The 26,520-nt window shown below is 54.2% G+C and overlaps 13 protein-coding genes across 13 annotated transcripts; 5 read left to right on the forward strand and 8 right to left on the reverse strand.

Moving 5' to 3' along the window:
• Window positions 1–117: 117 nt before the first annotated feature.
• BO95DRAFT_492507 (cytochrome P450) lies at window positions 118–2,153 on the reverse strand (the record flags this gene model as incomplete). The annotated part of the gene is made up of 9 exons (XM_025590707.1): window positions 118–343; window positions 399–559; window positions 620–730; window positions 799–1,119; window positions 1,169–1,260; window positions 1,311–1,425; window positions 1,482–1,743; window positions 1,796–1,859; window positions 1,916–2,153. 9 exons carry the CDS (start codon window positions 2,151–2,153, stop codon window positions 163–165), a joined length of 1,545 nt encoding a protein of 514 aa, XP_025447741.1. The 3' UTR covers window positions 118–162.
• Window positions 2,154–2,757: 604 nt separating this feature from the next.
• Window positions 2,758–4,682, reverse strand: BO95DRAFT_492512 (uncharacterized protein; the record flags this gene model as incomplete). Its single annotated transcript, XM_025590708.1, has 4 exons — window positions 2,758–3,814; window positions 3,877–4,354; window positions 4,409–4,586; window positions 4,608–4,682. The coding sequence occupies 4 exons, from the start codon at window positions 4,680–4,682 to the stop codon at window positions 2,758–2,760; spliced, it is 1,788 nt and encodes a 595-aa protein (XP_025447742.1).
• A 541-nt stretch (window positions 4,683–5,223) lies between these two features.
• Window positions 5,224–6,162, reverse strand: BO95DRAFT_458575 (class I SAM-dependent methyltransferase; the record flags this gene model as incomplete). Its single annotated transcript, XM_025588566.1, has 3 exons — window positions 5,224–5,980; window positions 6,028–6,057; window positions 6,110–6,162. 3 exons carry the CDS (start codon window positions 6,160–6,162, stop codon window positions 5,224–5,226), a joined length of 840 nt encoding a protein of 279 aa, XP_025447743.1.
• Window positions 6,163–6,524: 362 nt separating this feature from the next.
• Window positions 6,525–8,332, forward strand: BO95DRAFT_458576 (MFS general substrate transporter; the record flags this gene model as incomplete). The annotated part of the gene is made up of 7 exons (XM_025588567.1): window positions 6,525–6,652; window positions 6,710–6,803; window positions 6,854–6,978; window positions 7,040–7,298; window positions 7,350–7,613; window positions 7,664–8,068; window positions 8,132–8,332. The coding sequence occupies 7 exons, from the start codon at window positions 6,525–6,527 to the stop codon at window positions 8,330–8,332; spliced, it is 1,476 nt and encodes a 491-aa protein (XP_025447744.1).
• A 1,049-nt stretch (window positions 8,333–9,381) lies between these two features.
• BO95DRAFT_458577 (uncharacterized protein) lies at window positions 9,382–10,125 on the forward strand (the record flags this gene model as incomplete). Its single annotated transcript, XM_025588568.1, has 4 exons — window positions 9,382–9,559; window positions 9,617–9,712; window positions 9,766–9,952; window positions 10,026–10,125. 4 exons carry the CDS (start codon window positions 9,382–9,384, stop codon window positions 10,123–10,125), a joined length of 561 nt encoding a protein of 186 aa, XP_025447745.1.
• A 221-nt stretch (window positions 10,126–10,346) lies between these two features.
• BO95DRAFT_492515 (histidine phosphatase family protein) lies at window positions 10,347–11,989 on the reverse strand (the record flags this gene model as incomplete). The annotated part of the gene is made up of 3 exons (XM_025590709.1): window positions 10,347–11,208; window positions 11,260–11,389; window positions 11,455–11,989. 3 exons carry the CDS (start codon window positions 11,987–11,989, stop codon window positions 10,347–10,349), a joined length of 1,527 nt encoding a protein of 508 aa, XP_025447746.1.
• A 747-nt stretch (window positions 11,990–12,736) lies between these two features.
• BO95DRAFT_321174 (Cu,Zn superoxide dismutase-like protein) lies at window positions 12,737–13,278 on the reverse strand (the record flags this gene model as incomplete). Its single annotated transcript, XM_025581796.1, has 2 exons — window positions 12,737–13,038; window positions 13,116–13,278. Coding segments are annotated over 2 exons (465 nt in total), but the record flags the coding sequence as incomplete, so codon positions are not given.
• Window positions 13,279–14,703: 1,425 nt separating this feature from the next.
• Window positions 14,704–16,517, forward strand: BO95DRAFT_492518 (cytochrome P450; the record flags this gene model as incomplete). Its single annotated transcript, XM_025590710.1, has 6 exons — window positions 14,704–14,910; window positions 14,969–15,085; window positions 15,146–15,245; window positions 15,300–15,368; window positions 15,438–16,037; window positions 16,096–16,517. 6 exons carry the CDS (start codon window positions 14,704–14,706, stop codon window positions 16,515–16,517), a joined length of 1,515 nt encoding a protein of 504 aa, XP_025447748.1.
• Window positions 16,518–17,415: 898 nt separating this feature from the next.
• Window positions 17,416–17,995, reverse strand: BO95DRAFT_427041 (uncharacterized protein; the record flags this gene model as incomplete). The annotated part of the gene is made up of 4 exons (XM_025584776.1): window positions 17,416–17,557; window positions 17,625–17,690; window positions 17,758–17,852; window positions 17,906–17,995. 4 exons carry the CDS (start codon window positions 17,993–17,995, stop codon window positions 17,416–17,418), a joined length of 393 nt encoding a protein of 130 aa, XP_025447749.1.
• A 973-nt stretch (window positions 17,996–18,968) lies between these two features.
• On the forward strand, window positions 18,969–20,811 carry BO95DRAFT_458582 (MDR family MFS transporter; the record flags this gene model as incomplete). Its single annotated transcript, XM_025588569.1, has 4 exons — window positions 18,969–19,181; window positions 19,233–19,612; window positions 19,664–20,093; window positions 20,155–20,811. 4 exons carry the CDS (start codon window positions 18,969–18,971, stop codon window positions 20,809–20,811), a joined length of 1,680 nt encoding a protein of 559 aa, XP_025447750.1.
• A 514-nt stretch (window positions 20,812–21,325) lies between these two features.
• BO95DRAFT_403165 (putative sterol 24-c-methyltransferase) lies at window positions 21,326–22,487 on the reverse strand (the record flags this gene model as incomplete). Its single annotated transcript, XM_025583917.1, has 3 exons — window positions 22,393–22,487; window positions 22,298–22,332; window positions 21,326–22,241 (listed from the first exon to the last, which is right to left on the reverse strand). The coding sequence occupies exons 1-3, from the start codon at window positions 22,477–22,479 to the stop codon at window positions 21,326–21,328; spliced, it is 1,038 nt and encodes a 345-aa protein (XP_025447751.1). The 5' UTR covers window positions 22,480–22,487.
• Window positions 22,488–23,315: 828 nt separating this feature from the next.
• BO95DRAFT_492529 (short chain dehydrogenase) lies at window positions 23,316–24,295 on the reverse strand. The gene has a single exon (XM_025590711.1). The coding sequence runs from the start codon at window positions 24,249–24,251 to the stop codon at window positions 23,454–23,456; it is 798 nt and encodes a 265-aa protein (XP_025447752.1). The 5' UTR covers window positions 24,252–24,295; the 3' UTR covers window positions 23,316–23,453.
• A 714-nt stretch (window positions 24,296–25,009) lies between these two features.
• BO95DRAFT_492532 (FAD-dependent oxidoreductase) lies at window positions 25,010–26,323 on the forward strand (the record flags this gene model as incomplete). The annotated part of the gene is made up of 2 exons (XM_025590712.1): window positions 25,010–25,648; window positions 25,715–26,323. 2 exons carry the CDS (start codon window positions 25,010–25,012, stop codon window positions 26,321–26,323), a joined length of 1,248 nt encoding a protein of 415 aa, XP_025447753.1.
• Window positions 26,324–26,520: the final 197 nt, after the last annotated feature.

A 26,520-nucleotide genomic window follows, 5' to 3' on the forward strand; every position in this document is an offset into this window, starting at 1 on the left:
GATGGGCACAGACTATGAGAAAGGGTACAGCACTCGCCACGACGCAGGGAAAATTCCAATGCGCTGCACCAAGCACGGTAGGCACAAACAGAAACAGATGTAAATCTCATTTTTAGGCACCGAACCACAATCACCCCTCACGTTTCCAACTGACAACCTTCTCTATTCCTCCTTGCACAACGTCGCCCACCGATCGGCTACGATCCTAACCTGCACATCCTCTTTATTCCTTGCACTGATCCGGTCCACCCACTGCATGCTGCTGTCGTTCGTCTCGAACAAGGTCATCTCATACCGCGAGAACACATACGCGGTGACGCAAAATAGCTCGAGATATGCAAGGCTGCGATAGGGTCAGTCACCAGGGCTGAAAGAGCTAGGGTTGAGGTGGGCCTCACCTGGCCGCAATGCACCGCCGCGGACCCCGGCTGAACCCAACATGCCATTTCTCCAGATCTTTGCCGTTCTCACCGAGCCAGCGCTCCGGGACGAATTTGTGCGGCGAGGGGAAGATGGTCTCATTGTGGATGATGGAGAGGTGGCTGGAAGAGACGACAGTCTGCGCCTACCGTCAGTTGTCTGTACCACACTCGAGTCCCGTCTTAGGGTTAATACTCACCCCTCCAGGCAAAAAGATTGAGCCCACAGTAACGCCCCCCGGCGGCACCATCCGCGGCAGATTGCCCGGCACCGCCGTCGAAATCCGCATAGTCTCTTTGATAATGGCTCCCTATCGGCAGTTTTCCGTTAGAGAGGGGAGCGCAAGTCGCACGAAATGCGGCAGTTGAGGGGGTATACCAAGTACGGCAACGCTTGAATACGTTTCGCATCGAAGTCATATCGTATGAACTCCTCCGCCTCGTGCAGTTCCTTGCGCAGAGTCTTGAAGACCTCCGGGTTATTGAGGATATGGAATAGCGTGCAGGACAGGGTATAGGCCGTCGACTCCGTTCCCGCCGTCAAGAAATTGAACGCGTCTTCGGCTGGCTGGGCCACGGCGCTGACGGCGGTCTCGGGACCTGCCAGGAGCTCCGCGTAGTAGTCGAATAGGTTCTTGCGCTCGGACTGTAGACCCGCCTGGCGCTTGGCCTGGGCTTCGGCTTCCCAGACTTTGCATTGCTGGGGCTGGTTAGAATGTGGGAGCATGTGGATGGGGTAGCGTGCGTACGCGTTTGAAGTCGTTGAATTCCGGGGCAAGCTTGTCGCCTAGGCCAAAGGGAAGGACGTATGGGATCGCTTTGACCCAAGGGAAATATACCACTGCAATCCAGGTCAGTGATAGCTTCCCGCCCTCGAGAGGTCTCGCCTACCGAGCCACGAAAACGCAGTGAATTTGTCCAGCGCCTCCACGAACGGATGGAATCCATCCCCGTCGCCGATGAAGTTGGGCGTTTCGCCGAAGAGCAGCTCGCAGACCATATCCGACTGTGCCATGGTTAGCACCCCAACACATTAGATGGTCAATATTCGCGGAGGTGTACCGTAAAGGCCCGATACATCGACTGGATATTCAACGGCCGATCCTCTGCATGGTGCATTTTGAGAATCCGCGTCGCTTTCTCCAGCTCGACCTTCAACTGCGGAATCACGCTGTCCACGGCGCGGCTGGCGAAGAGCGGACGCAGATGGTTCCGGTACATCCGGTGTTGTTTCGGGTCGAGGATTGAGGCCATGGCGCCTTCGGCGCCGAGGGCCTTGTAGAAGTCCGGCTCTTTGTAGTATTTGGTGGTCATGGAGAACATCCTGGCCACGCTTTAGTCCCCCAAAAATCTTGTTCGCTGCGTTGGGTGCTTACTCCTGGTAGAATGCTGGGTCTTGGACATGGACGGCATTGGGGCCGATGCGGATGACGGGGGAGTCTGTTGTGACACTGAGCTTCGCTGCACATGAATTGTGGAAACAGTCGGTGACTTACTGTATTTCTTGTGCAGTGATGCAAATGATAAACTGTACTGGCCGTCGCGGATGACATTGTGGTAGAAGCCGTACCACTTGCTCAGAGCACCTAGTCTGGGGCCAGGAACTTTGCGAAGCGGATGGAAGAATAGTCGATTGACGACAAGCGTGAATGCGTAGACGAGAATCAATGAAATTAGAGATCTCAGAAGAGCACCGGGGGTTGTATGCCCTCCCTCAAACTGTATCCTGTTCATCTCTCGCGGTGGTGATGATAATCTGTAGTACTCGCTGGATAGGAAATGCTATCAAGCTGCTTATGCCCTTCACCGAGCGGGATGGTTGAGCATACGAGGGGCTCAGGGGGGGTAAACTGAAGGAGATAACGGCCACCGGGGTGATCGCGCAGTGGGGCAGGCTGCATACCAGCTGCAGTGCGTCCTTGCTTGGGGTTGAGGTGATATCACATGCTTGGGACTTGTCCCTTGTGTTCGCGTCCTGCTATTCCGTATGCTGGTGGTTCTAGCATAGGCAAGGAGTAGGCAATGGTATCACCATCGCTACAGGTTTCAGCATATCTTGATACTGGGCTTTACTCGCAATCTTTGACAGCATAGGCCGAATGTATTCGCCTGTTCAGGTCTACTTTGCTTAGTGTAGCTTCACTCTGTTCAACTTCATTGAGCTTCGCTAGCCCTCCTTGGCCGAAACCTATGGATCTGCCCCCTGTAATAGAATGAACAACGCACGGATCACAACCTTTACGATCTATTGATATGCCTTGAAATAGTATGAAAGAAAGCTTAACCACGAGGCTGAGTATCTTACTGCGATCATGTACTTCGAAACCTGTCTAGATACTCAGTATTGGTTCCTATATTCCGCCGGTACCACCGGCCAAGCATCAATCCCATCCAAGATCGCCAACGCCATCCCGCCAGTCTGATGCTCCTGCGCATGGCAATGCAATAGCCATGCTCCCGGATTGACCACTTGGTATCGCAAAGCCAACCAACTCCCGCCTAGCGACGAGGACGGCGTCGCGAATGTATCCCGGATCTGGGGGGTGTCGAGGTTGAAGTTCTGTGGAATATGCTCCATTGCTTCGGCGACGGAGGAGTAGTTGAACGCCCCGAGACCTTGTCCGATCACGAAGAACTTGTTCGAGTGTTTGTGAATGGGGTGCGCGGGCTGGGCGATGTTAAGCACCGAGATGATGATGTCAACCCAGGTGCCGTTTTGCGTGGAGATGGTGGCGTTCGCTGGGAGGGCAGCCGAGTCGAGGAGCAGAGGCGTGAAGTTCTCGTATGCCTGCAGGAAGCTGCCGTTGCCCATGTACCAGCCATAGGCGGCGTCGGTATGGGCCACTTTGAGATGGTAGGTCGCGCTGACTTGTTTAGATAGGTGTTGTGGGGGGTACGGGGTGACAGTGTTCTCGTCGAAGTATCTCGTGGAGATGGAAAGGTTTCGGCCTGCGAGGTCGACGGCGGGCTGCGATTGGTATGGTGTGCGATTCTCTGGTAACGGGGTCTTATATCGGAGCAAAGCTGTCCCGTTGATGATCTGGTTGATACCGTTGTTCACGATGCGGACGGTATAGTCCCTGGCCGGTTTGTCCAACGCGATCAAGACCGAATAGCGTGCTCCGATGGGGATTGTGATCGCGTCAACCAGCTGCGGTTCGATATAGCGCCCGTCGGCTGCGTAGACCCAGACTGGATGCTCATCTGCACTGAACATGACGTTGGTGAGACCGGCCACGTTTATCAGATCATAGCTCGCGTAGGATCTGCTGCCATCCACTTCGAGAATTTCGGTTTCTCCTTCCGTGGGGACGCAGCCGCGGTTGAAGCCGCTCGGGACAGCCGTCTTGTTGAATGGATACGCACCCAGGATGTTGTCTATCGGGGGCATGCAGCTATTCACAAAGTCATAGGAGTCAGTTTCATGCCGTTAGCACCGAGAAAGAGACGTACTCACCCCATGTCAGTGAACTTGTATGTCCCCCCCAACGCACCCGTCTGCTGAGGCGTCATATTCTCCCGAATCGTTTCTTCAGAAAGACAAGTGACGGATCCCTTGCCATTGATCAGAAGCGCATTGGCGCAAAAGGCCTCTATTCCAGAGGCTACTTCAGTTTTCCAAATATCGGCCGAGCTCAGGTGGCGCCAATCCGAAAGGATGAGTGGCTTCGTCTCTTTCTCGGCGTCGACTATTTTTTGCACGGCAACTGGATCCGTCGTGATCATGTGGAACGGTTTCGAGACCGACTCATCCGGCGCAATGTAGATGGCCCCGTAGAGGCCATCCTCCACTTGGCCCCGGGTATGGGCGTGGTAGACGTAGCTGCCATATTGCGTGGCTTTCCACTTGTATAGGAAGTGATTTCCGGGTGTGATGGTTGTTTGTGAGAGGCCCGGAACGCCGTCTGACCAGGGAGTACCCAGTTGTTCGATGCCTATTCTTGCTTTTAGCATGATAGCTCCAGAGATTGTCCAGGGAATGTTGGTACCATGAAAATGTATAGTCGTGTTGAATGGCAGATCATTTTTTACCAGAAACTCAACGTCATCGCCCTGTTTGAGAGACAATGTCGGAGCCGGAAATTGACCGTTTGTAAGGATGAGCTTGCGACTGATACCAGCGACGTCCCTTTCCTCCCATGTTAACGAGACGTTGAAGAAGACTGTCTTTGTGGAAACACCCGACACGGGCGTGGAGCAACATGCTATGCGAGTAAGCAACAGGACAAGCAGCGCCTGCCAGAACCGAGGAAGATAGGGCATGGCGCGATTGGATACGATGTCTCGTAAATTACATTGCGAACAATCCAGCAGCTTTGTCCATAGCCATAGTTATACCAGCTGAAGAATGAGTATCGCACGATCAACCCTTACGCTCGATGCTGAAGGAAGTCTCAATTGACTGTACAGAGCAGCATACAGAACAGCATACTCAATCCAACAAGCCTTATGTCCTTGCTTGTGTAATTACAGGTCCCGTCTTTTGATAACGGGTTTGTCGATACCCAGTCCCCTTGCAGTAACTGGTATGGTATTGTATCTTTGCCAATTAACACCTTGTGGCCTAAACGGGCGATTTGAACAACCGAACCTCGCCCTTACCTGCTGATTGCCTCTGGGAATGACTTGCATTATACCAGATTCGAGAGCCGCTGTGGGAAAGCTCTACAGCCAGTCGACTTGCTGACTGCAACTGCAAACTGCCGGTTAAGACAAAACAAAACACTCGGTCTACCGGCATTGGATGGAGAGAAAACCCAGCACGCCCAAAAAGACCAAGCAATGCATTGATATCTTCCCATATCTAGTTAAGATGCGGCTTAACAGCCAGAAAGCAATGAATATCATACCGCAAATAGCCCCCGGACTCGATATCCATTCTCACCTGCTCTTCCAACCGATCAATCTCCTTCCCACTCAACGCAGACCCATCTCCCGCCTTCCCCGCGCGGGCAGACAGAAAAGCAAAGGTCATACTATTAGCGGTCAGCTTGGACCGCGTCCAGGCCACCCGATCCGTGCCAACGGTGTGATGTTCGACATCCACTAGTCTCAGTCGCTCCAGGATTCCCGGCAAGGTGGTCCAACCCCCCTCGAACCGCGATTTGACCAGCGCGCGGTTCATGCCATACATCGTCTCCAGAGCCGCGGTGGTCGAGCCCTGGCTGGCTCCGAGATGCTGCACGTGCAACGCGTCGCATTCCACCCATTGCAGCACGCCGCCGGGCTTGAGCAGTGTGACCAGGTTGGCCACCAGCGCCGGCCATTCGTCCGGCATCAGGCCCATGGAGATATTGCGGACGTGGACCACATCGTACTGCCCCTGCAGGTGGAGGGGAATCGGCTGCTTGGCGTCGAGGACTCGGAGGTCGATGTTGGGCGCGAGGGCGGACTTGGGCGGGTAGAGAGTGGCGGAAATGTCGTAGCCGTGGAGGACCGTGTCCGGGAGGCTGGGGGCGATTCGCCGCAGGAAGATGCCCGTTCCGGTGGCTATGTCGGCGATGCGTGCGTCTGCGGGGAGCCGGTGCTCGACGCTGGGATGCAGGTCGTAGCCGAGGTTGCTAGCTGGGTTAGACGCAGGTTGGGAGGGGAGAGTTGGGCTACGCACGCTCCATGCAGGGAGTATTGCTCGTCGAGTCTAGAGGCGCGTTAGTGATTTCCGGCGATCGAAATTCGATTGGTTCACGAACCTCTCGGCCTCAGCTTCGCAGCGCGGCATGCGCTGCTCGTACAGGTCTGACATTGCCCGCGTCTTGTTTGGGTTGTTGGTGAGCGGTGAGGACTGGGATGTGAGAGGAGCTTTTGGATTGATATTATAGTAGCACACACGTTTTACACTGAGTACAGATAGGGGACCTTGATTGTATATAGCCCTGGCATCAGTCGAATCCGCGAATAGGAGCTGCGGACATGGTAAAGCAAGGGTTATCGGAGCTAGAAGACCCGAACACTGCTTGACTCCCCCTTGAGTAAAAGTCGTGTCTCATCATGGCATTCCAGATTCAGGGCTACTACTAACCCGCTGCGCACCACTTCATCGAACGTCAATGAAATCTTAGCTCCAACCTTGATCCATACGAGTACCAACAAGCATCAAGCAAAACGATGGATCATAGTCTGTCGGTGAAGCATCCTGATTATGCATCTCAGGTTGTCGTGCAGCCCGTGGAGGCTCGCAGCAACGTGCAGGACACCAAATATGAGAGGCAACTGGTCCGCAGGATCGACCTGTAGTAAGTGGGAAGAGCCTTGCACACTCTCGAACACTCGTACTGACTTTCAGTTTCCAGTCTGATGCCGGTTGTCTTCTTTAGCTTCGGCTTGCAGCTGCTGGACAAGACCTCATTAGCCTTTAGTGCGGTGCTTGGGATGAACGAAGACCTGGTACGTATGTCCCCTGCTCTACAAGATGCAGAAATTAAATCAAAACACAGAATTTGGTAGGTCAGCAATATAGCTGGTCAAATGCGGTCTACGATGTAGGGTTCTTGGTGGCGTCTTACCCCGTTTCGCTGGGCTTTGTTCGCTTTCCGCTGGGGAAGTACCTGGCCGTGTTCATGTACAGCCCTGTCCATTTCGAGCCGAAGCTATGGAATCAAAACATCACTGACCAAATCAAGGGGATTTTGGGGGATTGTACTTACCTTACATGCTGTTGCAGTAGACTTCAAGAGTCTCATGATTCTCCGTGCTGCACTCGGTGTCTTTGGCAGCGCCAATGCTGCAGGCTTCTCCTTGGTCACGAACATGTGGTATACCGATGATGAGCAAATTCCTCGCCACTCGTTCTGGTTCACGGGCAACGTCCTTGCAGGCCTTATAGGGTCTTTCGTCGCTTACGGGTCCCTTCAATACACGGGCGGGTTTCCGAAGTGGAAGGTGGGTAGTGTCTCTGTTGCTGCAGGCTTTGCCAACTAACTCGTTACTTAGATCCAGATCATATCCCTAGGGCTTCTTACCTTGCTGTGGTCGATAGTGCTGTTCTTCTACCTCCCCGACTCACCTTCTTCCGCATGGTTCCTGCACCAAGAAGATCGCCAGTTCGCTTCCTCGCGTCTGAGTCGTCTACAGCGCACGACCGAAACCAGCAAATGGGATTGGTCGCAGGTGAAGGACGCTCTAACGGATTTCCATGTGTGGTGGTGGTTCATATTCTCGTTCGTCATTGCGCTCCCGAACAGCGGTGCGACGAGTGTAAGCCCCTCATTCCAGAATCTCAAGAAGCAACCCTAACCTGGATCTAGTTCTCCACCCTGATCATTGAAGGATTCGGCTACAACGCCGGCGAAACCATTCTGATCGGCCTACCCACCTACGCCTTCCAGCTCGTCACCATCGTTCTCGTAGCCGTTGTCACATCCAAGATCAAGAATGCTCGTCTCCTATGCCTGGCCGCCTGGTACCTCCTAGCCATTGCAGGCACCTTGATGATCAAACTGCTACCCGCTGAGGACAAGCTGAGCAGACTTGCCGGATTCTGGCTGATCATGTCGGTGGTCCCCCTGCCGCTCGTGCTGTCTCTCCTCGCATGCAACATCGCAGGTTCGACCAAGAAGCCGACCGTCTTGGCTGTGTTCTTCATTGCCAATTCGGCAGGGAACCTTGTCGGGCCGCAGTGTTTCATCGCTCGTGAAGCGCCGCATTATACGGTACGTGTTCGACGCAACCCCCTCTCATCTAGACGCAATGAATAACAGGTTCTCGCGCCGCAGACTGCGTTCACGACCTTGCTTACGTGCTACTCGCTCGCTGCCCTGTTGTGTGTCGTCCTGCGCTGTTATCTTGTCTGGCAGAATAAGCGAAGAGACATTCAGCCCGGTGAAGCGGATGCAGCAGCACACTCGCCAGACATCTCAGCGGACGCCGTGGAAAAGACTGAACGCACAGACGCAGACTTCCGATATGTTCTTTGATTAAGAGGTTTTGCCTGACAAAGATTTGGAGGCATCCAATTCCTCATTACCTAGTATGAAGGAGTGATGATGGTACGGAAGGCTATCGCGGTCACTGCATAGCTTAATGACCCTTCTCTCTTTCCTTGTAGCAAGAGCACTTCTCCAGTGCCACCGGAAATACTACAGGTCTTGAGTTTACCTTCTTCTCTGCTCTCCCAACGCGGTTCTACTCCATGTATAAACTGGGCGCCCAGCTCGGCGTGGACCGAAAATAACTTGGTGTAGGCCATGAGTCTACCTTAGAGTAGGAAGGTATTATAAACTAGCTTATGCTGCTAGCAAGTAGAAGACCGTGTATGGAATGAAGAGCGTTCAGTTATATTGGACAGATGTTTATATATACATGTCGGATATTGTGAGGTGTGAAACTGTCTAATACCCGGTATTGAAAAGCACAATCAGAATGGACGCTCTTAGCTTGTAAAAGTTCCCAGTGTTCTAACAGGAGAGAGACCTAGTCAAGTAGTCTATTTCCGAAGCTCTAGATACTCTACTGGGACCATCTCCATGAAAATCGGTTATCATGGGTTAAAAGGGCGGCAAGAGCAGTGGCGGAATTTTAATCTATATATTAACTAAGCTACCTGAACCACAAAGACATTGTAATCATCCTTGTTCAAGCTACCCCCTTTCTACATTGGCATCCCGTGGCAATGTAATACTGCTGCAAGGGGGTTTGCCCATCTTCCAGTCTCCACTTCGAAGTCTTTCCTTACGCATTGACCAAGAAAACTCCCTTACTGGGCCGTATTGCACTCCGCCCATGAACACACGTACCGTGACAGTGTCATCGCTCGTTATGTCGGGTTTTCACCTTGTCGGCAGAACGAAGCAGCATAGCTATGATCCCCAGCTCGGATTAGTAACTACCAGTATGGATCGAGTCAATGTAGTCACGCTTAACACCAGCTGGGCGTGGGACTTTATATATCTTTGATACCAGTGTTTGTAACGCGGGAGGCTCCGCTTGTCACCTTCTCTCTCTCGACTATTAGAAAATGCGCACTATGAACACCCTGCCAATTGCATTCCTCGTGGTCTTTGCATGGCTCCAGACCTCCTGGGGCCGACCAACTTCCACTTGGTCACCGAATGTGACGCACAGAATGGGCCTCTTCAATGCCTCCGATGTACCACCGCAACTCATCTGTCCAGCCGTAGGAAAAGGCAACTTGTCATTCCCAGGTACGTACAAACGGTAGACACAACGCATCGCAAGTGCCCACCGCTTATCAAAACCAGCACATATATACAACGACACGGCCATTGAAGCCGTATTGCGAGACGCCGTCACGCACACGGGTGCCCATCAGATCCCACCAACAGGGCCCCCCTCCGGTAAAGCCCCTCCCCAATCTTCCAGAAGGGCCTTCCCCTAACTGTCAAGGCAGAACGCTACGCTCATCAATTCGGAAAGGGCCTCTCGCCGACCAACCTGACCTTCACCGGCTACTGCGCCAGCAAGAACGACACCTTTGAGTTTCCCATCTTGCCGGATGGGACAATCTACGACGGGACGGTAGATCAGGGCATCGACCGGGTGATCTACTCGCGTCTTCCGAGTTTGCGGAATCCCACGTATGTACTGCTTGTGGCCCCGATTACTGACTCAACGTGGTCGAGTGTGTGGTAGGCGCTGATCTGGTGGCAGGTTCTGTGCTCTCCTGCGGCACAATATGACCATCCTCGTCGATCCGCCGTTTCTTCGGTGCCAGCCTGTGGCCGGGAAACGGTCTTTATTATTTACTTGAGCGGACGTAGAGGGATTGGCCGAGGTTTTCAAGATGACAGGAATAGCTTGCAGGTTTGGGTAAATGCTTGGTGTAAATCTCTCCGTTGCAGCGGTGGTGCTATCATCCGAGCGGAGAGGGCCGAAATCTTATATGTCAATTCTTCGCAACTTCCTTCGTGGAATCTATGGAAACTATATGATTGACCCACGATTTGCATCCCAACCAGAGAAGCTGTTACTCTACACCGGAACCCCATCAGTGACCTGCCCCTCCGCCGTATACCCCGCCCCACACGCATAGTCATACTGCGCCTGCTCCTTCAGCTCCGCAATGCCGCCCAGAAACCCCTCCAACGGACAGAACCCATTCACCGCATCCTCACACCCACTGAGGCCCTCCAGCGCCACCGGACCCCCATTCAACACAAACCGGATATAGTCCGTGCCCCCGGCCACCTCCTCGACCCCGGGGTTCCGGTAGAGGACCGGCTGCAGGGCCGTGAAGTCCGCCGTGTTGCTGTTGTTGCTGCTGCAACTCCAGATCTCGGCCACCAGACGCGCGCCGAACGGGGTAATATCCTTGGTCCGGAATCGATGCTCGGGGGCATGATCGACCTTGCCCGATAGACCAGCGGGGCCCTCCTTGAATTGCGCCAGGCCCAGCGCCGTGAGCACCGAGATAATCGTGTCGTCGTGCGCCATGTCCATGTACACCGCCTGCTGGGTGGGGAAGGTGGCTTCGTTGTTGTCGTAGGTGTAGTTGATGCCTACGTCGCCTTTGTGGAGATGCTCCCCGGCGATGCGCGTGGCGAGTTCCACCACGTAGCCGATCCCCTGGGCGCGACCGGACGGGGAGCCGAACCCGTAGTCGCCGTAGAAGTGCAGGTCCGAGGCGTAGTCGTAGTCCTTCCATTCTTGGTCGGTGAAGAGGCCGCAGAAGGGTGAGGGGGCGCCTAAGGCGCTGGTCTCGAAGGGGCACAGCGTCATCATGGCGTAGATGTCTAGCGCGGTCAGGTTGAAGGATTCGGGGAGGTAGGCGGAGAAGCGTTCCAGGGCGCTGGATGTGAAGCGCGGGATGAAGTCGTGGGTTAATGATGTTTCTCTGCGGACTGGTTAGTTGTTGGGGGTGGGACTGGGTGAAGGATTCACGCACCCTTCGGTCATGTCGCCCTCGCAAACGTCGTACGGCGCCAGCGTGTTGTTCAGACCCGGTCCTTCGGGGAGGATAACCAGGCTGTATTGATCTTCGGCGCTCGTCGCGTCTGCATTTGCGAAGAATCCATCTATATGCTTAGATTAGCATGACGCTACCGATGGAAAGAATAGAGTGAAGTAGACGGGCACCCACTCAACCACCACTTTGCACTCTCGACAATTCTCTCCTCAGAAGTCGTCCGGAAAACAAGCTTCGCAGAGACATTCAACCCCTCCCTCCAGAATGGATCCTCAGTGCCCACATCGTAAAGCAGCCGCCCGTACTGGCTCCAGAAGGCAGCGCCCGCAGCATGAGCTGTCGTCGTGCCAGACGGAAGAAGCGTGTTTGTGCCGCCGCCGGCGAAGGTGTACTGCCACTCGTTCAAGAAAGCCAGCGGGCCCGTGGCAAAGGTGGTATCAGGGTGTGCACTCTGGTAGGTGGCGACTTTGTCGGCGAGAACCTCGGCTTGACCACCCTCTAAGAAGTAGGAGGTTGGATAGCGCTCTGTGTGTCGGTGGAGGACGTGGGCTTGGGATAGTCTGCACCCCTGAGGAACTCCGCCAGAGGCTCCAAAAGAAGAGACTTCGTGGTAGGGGGTGAGAGCACCCCAGTCAGGTATCGAGTGTGCAACTCCCTGAGTGACCAATATCGCGGCCAAGGCGATCGCTTGAGATGTTACGGTCTGCATGTCTTTGCTGCTTTCGCTCCGCGCTACTATCCCCACACTTGACGAGTGACGCCTGGAAGCCAACTTATACAAAGAAATTAATCCCTTTGAAAGAATGAAAGTTGACTATGTCAAACTGGAGAGGCGCCCCAAGCCCTATTGGATATGGTTGGGACGGCACAAGATAATTTGTTGGTATACCTCCTTGCTCCATCAAATGGAGAGAGAATGTCTCTGCAGCCCAAGGTGGCAATTTAGAAACGGCGGAGGAGGAGTATGCTACTAAATTAAGCCTGTCCCGAGCGCCCTGTTGGATGGATCTAGATTGACCAATACAAAAACTAGAAGTTAACGTCAGGGGGGATGATATAGTGGTGGGAACCTCCCGCAAGGGGACTGCATACAGCAAGACCAGTACGGGCCTCAACATGCGCGATGTTAGGTCTGATCTGTTCGCAGAATTTATTGTAAACTGGATGTTGTATTTACCAGAGACTTGGATCAGAGGATAGTGCTTGAATGGGACAAGCTTTGTACATTGGAAAATGGTTAGGTGTCAGAGTACTCAGATCTAGGAGACCGGTACTTGCATCCGAGTACGTATAGTTTCTTCTCTGCGAGCACCCGACAAATCTATGTGACAGGGAAGAGACATTCTATTGGGCTTCTAGCTTCACAATCCAACCCCACGACACGTAATGCCCATGCCAGAGTAAATCTTTGAGATCGCTTTGCTATCATACCGGCAACGACAGTGGCTCATCACTGCAACTCAAAGTTCCCACAGTTATACCTGCCTCCATCATCCGCATGGATCGTCACGGAGCGATTCCCAAAAAACGCTACCGAATCCGGCTGGTTGGACAGATACTTATCCTCGTACACCGCCGCGACAGTGCCATAGTCATCCGCGATGAGGAACCCGTGTTTACCGCTTAGATCACCCACGCCACAGGTCTGGGGCTCGGCCGCATTACAGGGATCCTCCTGGGCGTTGTAAGGGTTGAGAAGTCCCGCAGTGCCCTTGCAATCGCCGGATTCGGGCATGGGTTGGTAGTGGATGTGGTAGACTGTGTATATCTTTTAGCAGAGTTGGGGAAGCCGAGGGGTGGAACAGAACAGGTGAGGGCTGGGACGGGGAAATTACGGTATTTGCTCGTTTCTCGTAGGCCAGAGAAGTGCAATTTGATCTGGACGCCGGTATTGTTTGGCCCCGGCGATGCGGTCACGACCCCTTCGATTCCGCTGTGCGGATCCCGGAGGATATGTGCCACGTAGGTGAGGTCTTGGTTGTTGGTGATAACGGGGGCATCGGGGTTGGATTGGACGGGGGCTGGGGATGGTACTGGGGCTGCGGATTGGACCGGGCTGGCGGAGGCGAAGAAGGGGAGGGCGAGAGCTGGGAGGAGAAGGGTGGAGGGGAGCTTCATCGTGGCTGGTATGGTTGGATACAAGGTCGTCAGGGTCTGTGTAAGGCAGGAGCGTTGATAGCCAGGTCAGCTAGGGATGTTCAGCCCTCTATCGTCGTGGGATTTTATATACTCTTCCTGATCCCCGGTAACAGCGAGGTTATGACTTATTGGTAACTTGGAGTCCTGTAAGCAGCTTGGGCCAGCAAGCCTTCAAACGTGCTGCAAGGCCCAGCAGGCCCTAATCTAATTCTGTGGGTTTCTCGCATTGCACCTGTTCCTTACGCCGTCACCGACATTCAATGAAGCCAGCCTCCTTGATTAGGTGCATAGAGTCATCTTGCCGTCTGGATAACTCAAAGCGCCCCCACCTCTCCTTGCAGGAACTCCTTGCCGGGCGACTTCCGTTCTGAGTAGACGGAATGTACTCCGTAGTCTCCAGACACTCGGGTTGGCGACTTACAATTGTCGCTTTTTGCCACTGCCAGGAGGTTGACCATGTTAATTGCTGTCATCCCGCTTCCTCTTGATGTATGATCCAAGGCATTCAATACTGGTAAGATAGGTAAACTACCTGATATCTTAGTATTTTATATAAGACCCCGTAGATCTTCTTAGTTCCAAATCCCTCACGCAATATTGAGGTGCGTTTAAGTTAATTTTGTATCTACGAATGATCGGAGTCCACCCCTTACTATGCCGTGTCAAAATGAGCTCCGCTGCGTCGCAGGGCACGACAGAGAAATTTCTGTCTTCGTCTAAGAGAATCATGGGACTTGCAGCAGCAAAGGTGTCATGTATTGTAACCATCAGAATTGATATGCGCCTCTTGTTGACCTGTAAACAAGGGAGTATGGCGGCAGCAAAGTGGAATAACGAGCCTTTGGGAATGCCACTCGCGTCCCCAGAGGCCAACGCAAGCACACAAGCGTTCCATTCTTTTCGTTAGGTTAACGATAGTGCAGATGGAATGAATATGCGCCCGCCTTGCGACAATGCCTATTGTCTTGGGTCTCTACAGGCCAATCGGAGCCTGCACAAGGTAATACAAAAGTGTACTGTCAACAGTGCATTCCCCGCCTTCATTGGACTTGATCAATGCTAGACAAGGTTAGATCGCCGTCTCAAGCCTGGTGATGGAGATACGTTCCTCCACGTCACCACACCTTAAGGGTATCTGAATTATATATGACTGTCAAACTTCGAAGAGACCAGTCCTATGCTCTGATGTAATGTAGTCCTGAGTATACAATTAGTAAGCCTAAGGGAGTGTCATCTATCCTTGCTCTCCAGTACCTTTTCGCACCGACTGCTGAACGGTCAACTATGGCTATACTCGAGTTCATGGATCACCTGCCCCCCAGTGCCTCGTGGGCGATAGCAGCTCTCTTCTTGGTCCTATGGAAATACCTATCGTTCCCAACGGAAATCCCCGTCATCGAAACTCGAAAAGGGGCGGAGGTCTCGTATGCGAAAGCCAAGCAGCGCTTTACAGCAGGCGGTGCCTCCTTGATCCGCTTTACGGAGGCGAAAGTGCGTAGAGACCTTCCCCGTGCCAGCAGTACTATATTTACTGACCCTATGACCATAGTTCAAGGCATTCTTCATAATAACCGACCTTGGTGAGCGGTTGATTCTCTCCGGCCAGCGCTACGCGCACGAGCTGCGCAACGAAACACGCCTGGATTCTGGATTATTCTTGGAGAAGGTAGGTGGTAGTCGGATTCGAACAACAGTGTGAGTCGCGCGCTGATTGTTTCGTCGACAGGATCTGTATACAACCCTACCGGGATTCGAACCGTTCTCAAATGGGCGCAGACATGGCCGCATCACCCACGATATCGTGGCGAGGCTGACGAGGACTATACGTAAGTCGCTATTCAGATTGAGCGATCACGTCTAATGTACAAATTTGAGATCAGCTGCCGTGGTGCAGCCTATAGCCGAGGAAGCTTCGCTGAGTATCCGCGAAGTATGGACGGATGAAAAAGGTACTTCCCTCCCCCCCCCCCCCCCAAGGGTCGAAGCAAGTCCACTCATAGCTCATACGCAACCATCAGAGTGGCACGCCATCAATATCCAGCCCTCTCTAGCAAGGATCATCGCCAGTGTAGCGGGCCGCATTTATATCGGCGAGGAGTTGAGCCGGAATCCTCGGTGGCTGGACGCAATCCTCAGCTACACGGGCAAGGACGTGCTGGCCATCTATGTGCTGAAGAAATGGCCTGAATGGACCATCCCTCTGGTCCACTGGCTGTTGCCCTCGTGTCGCAATCTGCGCAGACGCCAGCAGGAGTTGAGGCAGCTGCTGCTCCCCGTAATCGCCCAACGGCGCGAGCAGCGGGCCAGGCAAGCGAGCAACAAGGAGAAACCGCAGCTCGACATTCTGGATTTTATCGAAGAGTCGGCGCACCGGGGCGAGGCCTATGATCCCGTCATATCGACCATCGCCTTCTTCTTCGCCACCATCCCCACCGCGTCGGATCTGCTGACCAAGGTGATCTTCGATATCGTCTCCCGGCCGGATCTGGTCGCGGAGCTGCGGCAGGAGGTTATCGGCGCAGTCGAGAGCCACGGATGGTCCAGAAATACTATCCACAGTCTCAAGCGGATGGACAGCGCCATCAAGGAAACGCAGCGTCTGCAGCCCGTGAGCTCGAGTATGTCATCAACACCCTCCTCACAGCGAAATTTCGAGACCAAACTAATACAGGTCAGTCCTCATGCGCCGCCTCGCAACCGAAACCTTCGCGTTGAAAGACGGCACCGTGATTCCCAAGGGCAAGATCGTCGGGGTCACAATCCACCACATGTGGGACGCCGAGCTGTACCCGGAGCCCAAAAAGTACGACCCCTACCGGTTCCTACGGATGAAGGAGAATCCAGGCCAGGAACATAAAGCCCATGCGGTTGCTACGAGTGTGGAGCACATGGGCTTTGGCCATGGCAATGCGGCGTGTCCGGGGCGGTTCTTCGCCGTAGCAGCGGTCAAGGTCATACTGAGTCACATCCTGGTGAGATATGAGATCAAGAGTGTGGAGAGTGAGATGCCGCGGACATTGTCGGCGGGAATTTCGTGTATTGCAAATCCAATGGCGCAGCTTATGGTGAGGCGACGGGAGGAGGAGATTGCACTATAATGTTATTGGTGGTAGAACTCGACTAAATCTTATTATATCGCAAGCTGGAGAGTGTGCTCAAAGTATTAGTCGCATTGCACTACAGCATTGCACTACACGTAGACCTTACGCCTCATCTAACTTACACTGCAGGGTACCAGTCCTGTCATCCCATACACAGAATCGAATCAAAACAGCTAGCCTGGTCTCCATTTCACTTTTCGTTTGGCAGATAGCATAACTAGTCTTTCCCTGGTGTTCAATATCTACACTGTCTCCGAAGGATACACCCGACTGGTGATGATGATGATGATGATGAATTCATTCTTGCTTCTAGCAGGCTTAAGATCTGTATAGCAGTAGTCGCAGCTTATAATTTAGCATACTATTTTTATCGAGCCATATATATAATGTATTAAAGTTATAGATATTATATTAGTCCAATCTATCTACGAATATGTATAATTAGTCTAAGTTCTTGAAAATCATATAAATAGATATAATTGGAATGTTTATATATTAATACTACTCTGAGCTGTTTTATACCTGATATCCGGACATTGTAATATATATACAACAGAAACCTGAGTTTTATAAAGTAATAAATCGAAAAGTAAAATTTAGAATTATCATATAAAGCAGGTTAAGTCGTTAAATTTAAATATATTGAAAAATAGTTTGTATCTTATAAAAATGGGACACGTCGAACAACCGTTCTATAAGTTTTTCAGCCATTAAGAGCCGTATATGAAGATCTTTAAAATGGATAAGATACTGCGTGCGAACGCATTAACCGTTCGGCCATACACCAGACTGTACCCGACTGTCAAACAAATATATATTTTTTCATCAACCAACCCAACACATTCCTAGATCCCACTTTGCTGCCCAGATCCTCCCATGCAGCCCCACCACCACTCTAGCTGAAATTCTTTACACTCTTACACTTGATACTGTCAATCGACAGCTGTGCGAGATCCCTATACTGCTGGCGGACATCAGGCGTCGACGCCGAGAACTGGAACTCCTGTCCGAAGGTGCCGCCGGAGCAGTCGCATGTCCTGTGCCTTTATTAGCCGCGTAGTCCAAAGGCTAACTAGAAGGTTCCCGTCCGACTGTCCGACTTACTCATAGAAGCTGCATGTGATCTCTGGGCCGGGAATCACCATCGAGCCAATGCCGGCAGTTTCATTCCTAGAAAGGGTGGGGTCAGTCGGACTGACAGAATACCACGATTAGGTGGAACCCATAGGTAACTTACATTCCGTTGTTGACGATCGTCAGGTCGACGCAGCTGTCGGAGACGGGGATCCGGGCGGTGGTGCCCTGGTACTCGATGTCGGAGTAGACGGCGGCCTGTTGCGGAGTGGTTAGATTGTGGTAATTTTGGGGATTTCATTCAAGTTTACCGCTGGAATGGCCTCGGGAACTGGACCAGCGGATACCCGCGAAAGGGCAAGGGCTAGAGCAACGCTGGCGAAGACTGTGCGGAAGACCATGTTGGCGGGGCGGTGTTTCGTGGAGGTATCTTGGTGGGATCTCGTGGAGATGAGGTACTCAGATGATTCTCTGGTGTTCTCGAACGAACTAGGATGTTTTGCGGTGTTATAAACCACTGCTACTGTTGTCGCCACTTCAATGGCCTTGACGGCAATCAATTGCGGTGTACAGAGATTGGTTTTTCCGCTGTAGCCCGCTCCTTGCTATGCAACTGGCGACTTCGTCTCTAGAAGCTCATGTGAAAGGGGGAGTCAATGATCTCTGCATCTCCCATACTGTCCTTGCGGGTTACTGGATGTGAGGGTCTAATGCCAAGTCTGAGACGGTGCACATGCCAAACCTAGACCTGACAATGCCAGGGGTACACCTGCGAAGGACGTCTGTCATTGATGGTCATAAGAATGCCTTACTTGAGTGAAGAAGTGTCTCAGATGCTGCCCCTTGCTGCCCTGGCAGAATATATTTGCCGCTGGCAAGCGGCAGAGGTGAGGGGGAGAACGCACTGCTCCAGCGGTCAGGGTGCCGTTCGAGCATGAAGCACTGTCATTAGGATCGCTGGTGGCACCTGTAGATGTTTGAAGTCGAAGTCCACTCATTTCTTTCCTTGCACCCGCAAGGATACAGCATTTGAAGATCTCTATCATGCCCTCTCCGTGTTCAGGAATTCTAGGCGGGGCCTTCCACGGAAGGAAGCTATCGAGGGGGTCCCGGGTGGAAGAACAGCCGAGATTCAAAATTCGTGATCGTCTCTTGGGTGAGGACGGAGTAAGGGTCTTGTAGATCTTGATGTGGACGAGAAGGAAGATATCTAAACTGAGTAGTGGTGATTTTTCCAGAGTACTCTTCAGAGGATGTAGAACCAGGACAATCAAGGATTCCGCGCTCTCCGGTCCCATTGCTACGAGTACCATTCCTGGTAGCATAGTGTCTCTATCCAGCGTACCCCATCCAGTGACTCGATCCTTGTGCCAGATGGAGACTGCCACGGATGCCGAAAAGAGCGTGCAAGCTGCTAGACATGCTCCCGTTGAATTACCAATCGCTGGAACCCCATTCGAAGAGTTGCCCTATGATGCCCCAAAGGCTGAAGAGACGGATGGCACCTCCGAGGACGCTACCCCGGGCATTTGGACGATAGTGTGGTTGACGACCGGCCTGTGCATGGGCATCTTCTGCGTTGCTTTAGTATGCGAAACTCCGAGCATATCCCCTGAAAGATAGCTAAATCATTCATAGGACAACACAATCCTCGCGACGGCGATTCCCAAAATCTCCCTAGAGTTTAAGACCATCAGCGATGTCGGGTGGTATGGCAGTGTCTACTTCCTCACCATCTGCTCGGTGACCCTCTTGTTCGGGAAGCTGTACACGCTCTATCCCCTGAAATGGACCTTCTGCGCGGCTCTGTTGCTGTTCGAGCTTGGGTCCCTGTTATGTGGTGTGGCACCTACCTCGACCGCGTTGATTATCGGACGCGCAATTGCCGGCCTGGGCAGTGGGGGCATCTTTCCCGGCGCGGTCCTGATCATGAGCGAGACGGTGCCGCTGGAGAAACGAGCCCTCTACAACGCGTTGATCACGGGCATGGCTGGGATCGCTGGTGTCACGGGGCCCCTGTAAGCTGTCTTTCAAATTCTGTGGATCCATCGATTTCTAATGCTTGATAGGATCGGAGGCGCCTTCACCAACCACCTGACCTGGCGATGGTGCTTCTACATCAACTTGCCTTGTGGCGCTGTTACAGGTCTGGCGGTTCTCTTTTCGTATCATGACAAGGAACGACCGGCGCGTTCGCAGCTGTCTTGGAAGGAGAAGATGGGCCACCTTGATCTCTGGGGACTGTTCATCTTCGTCCCCGCCATTGTCTGCCTGTTCCTGCCGCTGCAGTGGGCTGGCACCAAGTACCATTGGCAGAACGCCCGGATCATCGTGCTGTTCATCCTCTTCGGAGTGCTTATAACCGTCTGGGCCGCAATCCAACGGTGGAAGCAGGAACGGGCAACGGTGCCCCCGCGGCTGATTGCAATGAGAAACGTCTGGGCCACAGCGGTCTACACCGTCTTCTTCTCCGGCTCCTACTATGTGATGGCCTACTATGTGAGTTTTCCACCGCCGCCAAACAATGGGCCCGAATTCACGATATCTGACACGAGAGTAGTTCCCGATCTGGTTCCAAGCCGTCAAGGGCGCGTCCGCCATGTCATCGGGCATTATGAGCATCCCAATGATTGCCGGCATCTCCCTGTGTACCTTGATCGGGGGCATTGCTGTCAACATGATGGGCCACTACATGCCCCTGATGTATCTGGGGACGATCATCCTCTCGATCGGCTGCGGGATGTGCAGCACTCTGACCGCGACCTCCGGCCACCCGGAGTGGATTGGCTACCAGGCCCTCGTCGGCATCGGGGCGGGCTTCGGCTTCAACATCCCCCTCATCGCCGTGCAAGCGTCGCTCCCGCCCGACGATATAGCGACGGCCACGGCCATCGTCATGTTTGCGCAGAACCTCAGCGGCGCGCTGTTCATTGCCATCGCGCAGAATCTGTTCCAGAACCGGCTCGTCGCGGCCGTGGTGCAGTATGCGCCGGACGTGGCGCCGGGGGATGTGATTGCCGCCGGTGCGGCGGAGCTGGCGAGCTCTTTTTCGCCGGCGGTGCTGCCCCAGCTCAAGAACGCGTATAATGCGGCGACGACGCAGACGTTTTATCTTCCTGTTGCGGGGAGCGCGCTGTCGATTTTTGGAGCGGTGTTTCTGGAGTGGTTGTCAGTCAAGAGGGAGAAGACTGCGAAAGTCCCTGCGGTTGTGCACTGAGTTAGGGTTTCCTGGAAGAACGGCTTGTATCCTAGATATCTAAATCTCTCCCTCAACTAGATCGTGTGGTTGGAGTACGATAAGCCCTTCCCACCAAGTCCTATAGACAATATTAACTTAAAGAAAGTCCAAATTGAGCCGACTGTTCTGTTTGTCGTAGTATTATCCATGGGATTGTGACTGCCTTGAATAATTAACTGAGGAAATAGTTGCCCCATAAGCAGATTTTACCTCAGCTAGTTCGTATCTTCGGAGTACGATAATGCTTCCACCCCGCTCCAATGAAGACGATCAACGTAGAATAAGTGACGATTGAGTCCACTGTCCTTTTCGTACTGCTCTTCTCCATCGGATTATGATTACCTATTGGCTATCCGAGAAGAGAGACTCCGCATACGCAAATTTAACTCAGTTACTGGTATTCATGAATCATTCCATACACTCCAAGAAATTGTTCCCAGATTCAAGACGCATCCTTGTGTTCCTCTTCTGTCATTCCAACATCGCGACTAGACTACGCCTCTGGCTTCCTCGCCACGATCAAAAACATGGGTGAAAAGATGCCCAACGCTCCGCCACGGTACATGCCATCCAGAATAGTGACCACCAGATCCACGACCTTCTGCGACCCGGCCGGGAAAAGCGTCAGCTGCTCCAACTTACCCACGACAGCCTGCAGCCCGCGATTGACCAGGGGCGAGGCGCGGGCGGCAAAGAAGACGCTCAACAGCGCAAAGGACAGCCAGCCCTGCTTCTCGAGAGTCGGGTCACTCAGCTGAGTTTCCCAGGGGATCTGGTCCGGGCGGGCGCCGAGGTCGTCGATGGCGAGGATCTCAAAGCCGACGGCCTTCATGGCGGCGATGGCCTCGGCGGAGGTGTGGATGCGCGCGAGCCCGCCGCCGCGCTCGATGTTGGTCTTGACCTCGCGGTGGACGGGGTTCGCCTCGTCGTACTTGTCCGTCAGCAGGGCCTCGTAGACCCCGAAGCGCGCGCCGGGCTTCAGCACCCGGAAGATCTCCGAGTACACCTCGACCAGGTCCGGCGCGTAGCAGGTCGACTCGATCGCGTACGCCCCGTCGAAGGTCTCGGCCGCGAAGTCCTCCATGCGCAGGAAGTTCTGCTCCACGAAGTTCACCTGGTACCCCAGCCCGGCCTCCTGGGTCAGCTGGCGCGCCTGCCGCAGCTGCTGCGCGTTGATGTTCAGCCCCGTGATGTTGGCCCCCGTGAACCGCGCGATCGACCGCGCCGGGTTGCCGATCCCACACCCCACATCCAGGATCTTCTCGCCTTCTTGGATGTTCACCCGGTGCGCCAGGTAGTGCTCGTGCCGCACCAGCGACTGCGCCATCGGCTCGTTGGGCGAGAGTCGGCACAGGTGCCCGCACATCCGCCCGGACTTCTGGAAGATCGAGGTCACCAGGTTGTAGTACCTGGTTGTTGTGAGTGCGAGGCAAGGTGAAGGAACATGGGAGGGAATGGGGCTCACTGGATGGAGAGGGCATCTTGAGCGGCTTTCCGTTGCTTCGCAAGAGTCAACACGGCTTCTGGAACTCAGTAGATAGGGATGTAGTTGTCACAAACCTCCAGCTCTTCGGGCTTCTCCTGGTGATTGGGATCGGCTTGCTCGGGATTCCACACGCGGAAGTACTCGTCCGCATCTTGTTGCATTTGACCCATGGCGAGAGATTTGAATGAGAGAATGAATAGGCTTGGGGGTGAGGATGCTCGTGGTGGCAACGTGCACCGTGAGTATCTCACTATATAGATAATAATGATAGAAAGATTGGAACAACAGTGAATTCAAACTACTGCCGGTAGTGCCAGTGTTCACCCCCTTGCCTCGTGCTGATGCTTGCCACCTCCAGAAGACACATCGACTGCTCCTGGCAGCATTGAGACACCGTTTCACCGACTTTCTAGGGTGGTCTGCTATTAGTTATGATGCTGCACAGGGAGGGGACCACCCCTCACTGCCACATTATTGATGAGGACAGCTGCAAGTCGGTTTAGCCCTGGCAGACAACAGAATACCATTGTTTCGGTTCATTGGTGCCCCTTGCGTCCTTGACGCCGAATGTAAATCCTCATCCGACCAACCGCCTGCCGGCTTTGAACGGTATTCAGTGTCAATGTGCTATGCGCTAGCACATACTGACATGTGTGTGCACTACACTTACCATAGCGATCCATTCAAAGGAGATGTAGAGAGTGGTCAGACTGATAGGGTGCTGGCAATGGATTGCCACGGGTTCATCCATTTTCCTCTAGGCTATGTTGGAGCACCCGATAGACTGTCTTACGTGGGTCGGGTTATATCTCCGAGGCGTGGGAAACTACCGCACACCGGTGAAGGGAACTAGCTTAGGCAAAGCAGGTCATTACTGAGAGCTCGAGATATATTAACATCGGTCATTGTATTTGATTTGATCGTTGCGATGCGAGAACTGAGAGCCCAGGCTCTCGGGCGCGGGATCAGGAGGAATAAGAGGTTTTAACCATAAATTCGTAGTCAACAGCAGCTATTAGCGGTAGCTACCTCGATCAGACCATCACCTTCGAGGTACAATTGCATCCAGCCGAATCTCACTCTACCTCGCAAGAAGGCCATAATGCAGCCACTATTGTGAAAGCCCACCCTCAGCTCAAAGCAGTAGCATCCCCCCATTCGTAGCCAGCGTCGACCCCGAGTTATACCGGTCCTTCATCAGATACAGATACGCCTGGGCCACGCTCTCCGGGGTCCCGACCTGGGCGACCGTGGACTTCTCCCTGGCCATCTTCACCGCGAGATCTGTGGCGCCGCCCAGGATATCACGGACCGCCTCGGTGAGCACCGCCCCGGGGGCCACGACATTGACGCGCAACGGCTTCAAGTCCACCGCCAGCCCGCGTGCCATCGCCTCCACCGCGCCGCAGTATCCCGAGATGACCGTCCATCCGGGATCCGGCTTGAGACAGTGGGCGCCGCTGGTCAGCGTCAGCGAGTTCCCCGCGTCCTGCTCCATGTACGCCGGGAGGTGTTTGGCCACCATCAGCGGCGCCACCAGCCGGATCACCCCCGGCCGCTGGACGTCGGCCACCGTCAGCCCCACCAGCGCTGGCGGCTGCGTCATGTCCGCCGCCGTGATCACGACGTGGTTGATCTTGCCGTCGCCGGCGGCCAGCGCCAGCAGTCGCTGCACGTTGGCTTCGACCGTCGCCGGATCGCCCAGGTCGCATTGCATCCCCTGGATTCGGTCTGCGGCGGAGTGCGGGCTCGATTCTCGTAGACGGGTCAGGGCCTGGTCGAGCTTGGCCTGCTTGGAGCCCGCGATGGTGACGATGGCGTCGTGCTCGGCCGCTGCTTCCGCGACGGCGAAGCCGATCCCGGATGTGCCGCCAATGACCAGCACGCGCGTGTTGCGCAGCTGGTCAGTATACTTTCGGGCGCCTTGGGTCATTGTGTTTTTGGTGGAAGAGGAGCTGTAGGAAAAGAAGTATGGAGACACTGCTGCGTGTACGGAGGTGGAGAGAAGGGGAGGTGAGCTGTTATCAGTGAGGTCCCTAAAGGCCGTTATCAGTCGTAATTACCGAGGTTCATAGGGTTACCTATACTCGGGTGGGAGCCCCTTGATCGGTGGATGAGGCATGACGCTGTGTCTGCAAGTAAGTGCCTGGCTTCAGGTAGAGCTACATTGTCTTGCGCACCACGCATCTTTTTCGTCCAACATGAGGGAGGCAGTGCACGACGCTAGGTCTGTTGGAAAGCAAACAACAGGGGGGCCAACTGCGAAGACCCTTGCGTCGCTTGGCACTCTTCCCCTTCACCGCAGTTCCGGACATGCTACGCATGAGCGAAGACAGCGAGTGAGATATGGCCTCCTTACTGACAGTCACACCGGTAAGATAGCCCTTGCAGGAATGCTTTTCGATAAGTGACGCAATTCATAGCCAGGCAATCGGACAGTCTAAGAGAAAGTGTATAGAGGCCTACTACCTGTCTATCGCACCGTTCGCGTTCCCAGTCACTATCGTAGCATTAGATACAGCAGGATGGGTTCCATCGGCGAAGAAGTCCAAGTCATCATCGTTGGGCTCGGCATAGTCGGGCTCTCGGCAGCGATCGAGTGCCGCGAGAAGGGCCACAAGGTCCGAGCCTTCGAGAAGAGCGATATCCTCAAGCCTATCGGTAAGACTCCCCACCCGTGGCTCCTTTCTGATGACTGCTCATGATGTTGTTGGTGGGGTAGGCGACTGTATTGGCCTCCAGAGCAACGCAACACGCATCATCGGACGATGGGGCAACGGGGCGATCCACGAAGCCCTCCGTGACTGGGTCGTCACCGCAAAGGAGATTCAGATCCACAACTCGTCCGGCGGCCGGATCATCCGCCAGGATCTCTCGGAGGTGTGCAAGCAGCACAACTACCTCCTGCCGCGCTCAGAGCTGATCCGGGTGATGTATGAGCACGCGCGCAAGATCGGCGTGGAGATGACGCTTGGCGTGGACGTTTCCGACCCTGTTGAAGATGAGCAGGGCGCCAGCGTGCTCGTCACGGCGCGGGATGGCACAAGCGAGCGAGTCCGCGCGGACTGTGTGATCTGCAGCGACGGGGTACACAGCAAGATGCGCCAGGCGATTATGCGTGGGCAGCCCGTCGAGCCGCGGCCGTCGGGCTATGCGGCCTTCCGGGCGTTGGTCAATATCGACCGACTTAGGGCAGATCCAGAGGCCAGCTGGGTGTTTGAGGGGGTGGAGCAAGCCGACCGATTCGACGTCTTCTTCCTCTCTGGTGCCCAGATCGCCCTGCAGTCGTGTAACAAGGGCAAGGTCTTTTCGTGGTTCTGCATCCACCAGGTATGAATCTGTGTAGCTATACGTCCCATACTTGTGTCTACACATGTTGACTAACCACGGCTTCAGGACACGCGCAACCTCCTCGACGTCTGGACATCGACGGCCGACCCTAACGAAATGCTCAACCTAATCAAAGACTGGCCCATCGGCGCGCGCCTCTGGTCTGTTATCCGCCACACACTTCCCCAAAAGTTCATCAACTACCCGCTCTTAAACCACGAACCGCTCTCGCACTGGGTCTCCAGCGGTGGCCGCCTCATCCTCATCGGCGACGCTGCGCACCCGCTCTCCCCGGCCGCCGGGCAGGGTGCATCCCAAGGGATCGAGGACGCCAACGCGCTCGCGACCACGCTCTCTCTCGCTGGACAGGAACGGGTGCCCCTCGCCCTCCGGGTGGCGGAGCGCATTCGCTACGCGCGGGCTTCGGCTGTCCAGCTCATCAGCCACCGTTCGAACGAGGGGTGGCGGAACCAGGACTGGGACGCGTTTGCGGCGGACGAGGAGAATGTGGCCTCGCTGCCGCTCGAGACGTGGATTTTCGGGCATGATAGCCAGGCGTATACAGAGCGGGAGTTTGAGAGGGTTGCCAGGGCAGTCCGCGAGGGCCAAAAGTATCGACCGACCAATTTGCCGGAGGAGCTGTGGGGGGAGCTGGCGCTGGCCCAGTATGCTTAGGGTTTACCATCCTAGAACAATAGAATGCACGTATCTTGCTTACTGAGTATATGGGATACATCCATGCAAGCTTTAAAACCTGTACGCAAAAGGTAGGGTCGGGCTGAAGGATGACTCTGCCTGTTGACCGGCGGAGCCCCAAGAACGCATACTTAGGGCTACCTCCTTCGAAAGCCGTCCCGGATGGAACGGATCCT

The sequence above is a fragment of the Aspergillus brunneoviolaceus genome (assembly GCF_003184695.1).
Source record: "Aspergillus brunneoviolaceus CBS 621.78 unplaced genomic scaffold BO95scaffold_2, whole genome shotgun sequence".
NCBI classification, from domain to species: Eukaryota; Fungi; Ascomycota; class Eurotiomycetes; order Eurotiales; family Aspergillaceae; genus Aspergillus; species Aspergillus brunneoviolaceus.